The sequence below is a fragment of the Tupaia chinensis genome, unplaced genomic scaffold (assembly GCF_000334495.1).
Source record: "Tupaia chinensis unplaced genomic scaffold, TupChi_1.0 Scaffold143574_1, whole genome shotgun sequence".
Lineage (NCBI taxonomy): Eukaryota > Metazoa > Chordata > Mammalia > Scandentia > Tupaiidae > Tupaia > Tupaia belangeri.
The window spans coordinates 1,043,953-1,046,688 of record NW_006203419.1 but is presented as its reverse complement, the minus strand read 5'-3'; the positions used below and the strand labels follow the sequence as shown (position 1 = coordinate 1,046,688).

At 38.8% G+C, this 2,736-nt stretch overlaps 1 protein-coding gene across 2 annotated transcripts in view; it reads right to left on the bottom strand.

Annotated features, from left to right (window-relative positions):
- PTPRA (protein tyrosine phosphatase receptor type A) overlaps positions 1 to 2,193 on the bottom strand; it is a 69,427-nt gene extending 67,234 nt beyond the window's left edge. For both annotated transcript variants that reach the window (XM_014582295.1, XM_014582296.1), the window contains exons 1-2: positions 2,115 to 2,193; positions 1,235 to 1,573 (exon numbers count right to left, since the gene is read on the bottom strand). In XM_014582295.1, the coding sequence (XP_014437781.1) occupies positions 1,235 to 1,573; positions 2,115 to 2,187 (412 nt within the window). In that variant the 5' untranslated portion in view covers positions 2,188 to 2,193. The remainder of the gene's footprint in view (positions 1 to 1,234; positions 1,574 to 2,114) is intronic.
- Between the last annotated feature and the right edge of the window lie 543 nt (positions 2,194 to 2,736).

The window sequence follows — 2,736 nt, the reverse complement described above, 5'->3', positions numbered from 1 at the left end:
GCACGGCTCCTATAGGAAAAACCCCCCCAAAAAAAAAAAAAAAAAACTATGCATGGACTTTAAAACTTTTTGCATCAAAACAAACTCAGACTTTAATTCCATTTTTCCATGAACTTCTTGAGGTACCCGCATAGCTCCTCTATGAGCTAAGAACTATTACTATTATTTAGTCCTACTTTAGTAAAGAAATGAAGAAACTGAGATATGGTGAGATCAAGTAAACATGCCCACAGTTGCAAAGCTAGTTTACAGCAGCGTTGGGATTCAGCCAGTCACTGTGGCTCTGCAGACTGTGCTCTTAACTGCAAGTGCTCTATCGTCTTCCTAGCAGCAAATATGGGATTAGAACACCATGGATAGAGTCTGGGTTATAAAGTTTACCTAAAATATGTCACCTGTAGTAACCAAATGAGATTCAATTCAACTCCGCCATGAGTCCACCATAATTCCACCTAGAAAAATCCATCTAATAGGGAAGAAATTTGAATTGGAGGTATGAAGAAACAGTATTTTGCTTGAAAAGGAAAGACAATTACATAGCATGATGATTTCCTTTACTCCTCACAGAAGTCTTCTCAAATCCCTCTAACCCTTTTTTATAGAGCAGAAACCTAAGGTTCAAAAAAACTGGAAACGTGCTATCCCACCTGGTCTCAGACAAGGATAGAAAACTATCTTCAGGACCACTTAGCTTCAATCCAGTGGCTTTGATTCAAGGAGATAAGAAGGCTAGAGTGAGGTACTGAACAAAGTGGTATGCAAGGTAACCATTACCCTGAACCCCCTCTTCTATATCTCTCCTTGGCCATATCTAATTGCTATGGGACACCCACATTCATTCTCCTTCCCACGGACTCCATGAATCCCTTTCTTTTCAATGCTAATCCTGTTAGCCATTTTCCATATCCTTTCATCTTCAATCTCTTGCATCATCAAGTAGCTCCCCTTTTTCTGTCATTTTTCAACCATCTTCCCTACCTTTTAACACGCTTAAGCCTCCCTTATCTAACCAGAATCTATCTAGTAGAAAGATATTCTCCAGAATCTTTCTTTTTTCCTCTTAATTCTGTGCTAACCAGATATTACTAAGAATTCCTTATATCTAGGTCTCTTTCTTCCCTTGGGCAATTTTACTGATTTCAAGAAATTCAATGGCTAGAAAGCACAGAGAAAATGAAAGGATAAATAAACCCAAAGAGCAAAAGACAGAACAATTAGAAACCATTCCTAGTACCTGAAGGAAGGATGGTTTCTGGAGTGGTTGCTGCAGTGCTGGAATTTCCCTCCCAGGACTCTGTTCTGGCATCTGTAAACTGACTATCTGGCAGCCATGTTCCATTTGGGGAAGCTGTAGTGCCTACAGACTTGGTGCTTGCTGTTCTTGTAGTCCCATTGCCGGAGTCTGAAGAATTGACAGTGGTCACATAGGTGGGTGCCAGAGTTAGATTAGAGCGAAAGGTTGGTGCCACAGAAAAAGAAGGTACTGAAGAAGTTGAATTTGAAGTTTTGGTCTCTTTGACTGATTCTGACGTTGATGCTTTCATTGATCTTGTAATTCCTACAGAAGGTAAAACTACAAACACACACACACAAAAAGGAAATATCACATGAGGAATGTGAAGCTCAAAAGTTATGAGACACAAAGCAGCAAGTCTTAATAAACTTTCAAATATAGGGAGACCAAGCTAAGACATTAAGATCCCTCTCACCTACACACACACACACACACACACACACACACACACACACGAACACGTTTTTATCTAATATTAGACCCTTGCTACTATCTAAAGGAGAAAGAAACAGTATTCTTCCCTTAGTTCCTCAGAATACTATGTAGAATCATAAATAACAACCATTTCTTTTACTTTTCAGGAAATAACTTGCCATCTCTGTGATTTATTTAAAACAGCATGTGATCTTCACAGCAGCGCTGAGCATTAAATGCTCGTCATTAAATTTAAACATTTAAAGTTTCCAAAGATACTTATTTTACCATCGCTTTTGAGTAAAATTTTAATTTCTTTAATGCAACCTAGGTCTTCACGTTTGGATCACTAAATGTACAAGCAAAATTCTGTTCCCAAATACTAGCTTATCAAATGACAATTTACCTGTGGTAGTGTTGTTGGCACTGACATATATCAGACCACCGCCAAGCAAAACAAGGATGAACCAGGAATCCATGCTGACCTGGAAAATAAGAGACATGTGTTAGATAAGGTCCTATATTATTTATGTATGAATGATTCACCAAAAAAGTTATCTGGGACAGAATCTTCCCAGCTATTAAATGTACCCATCCATGATCTTTTGGGAGCATGACAGGCATATTTCCCCAGGAATCACCATTGATTGATTCTTTACATACAAACAAAAAGCACTAGAGCACCACTGTCCACAGCTGGGGCCACACTTGAGGTTCATGTTTGGTTACTGGACCAACCTAAAAAAGGTCAGGCACAGTGGCACACACCAGTAAAATCTCGGCTAACTGCAAAGCTAGGTTAGGATGGATCATGATTTGGTGAGACTGTCAAAAACATCTTTCTTTCCCTCTCTTCTGCTTCCTACCATGTTTCTTCTCTCATAAAAAGAAAGAAGGAAGGATGAGAGAGAGAAAAGAAAGAAAAAGGTCTAACAACATGCTTTTTACATTAGTGATTCTCAACTCTGGCTACACTTTAGAATCACCTGAAAAACCTTTTAAAAATCCTTGAGTCAGACTGTATCTCT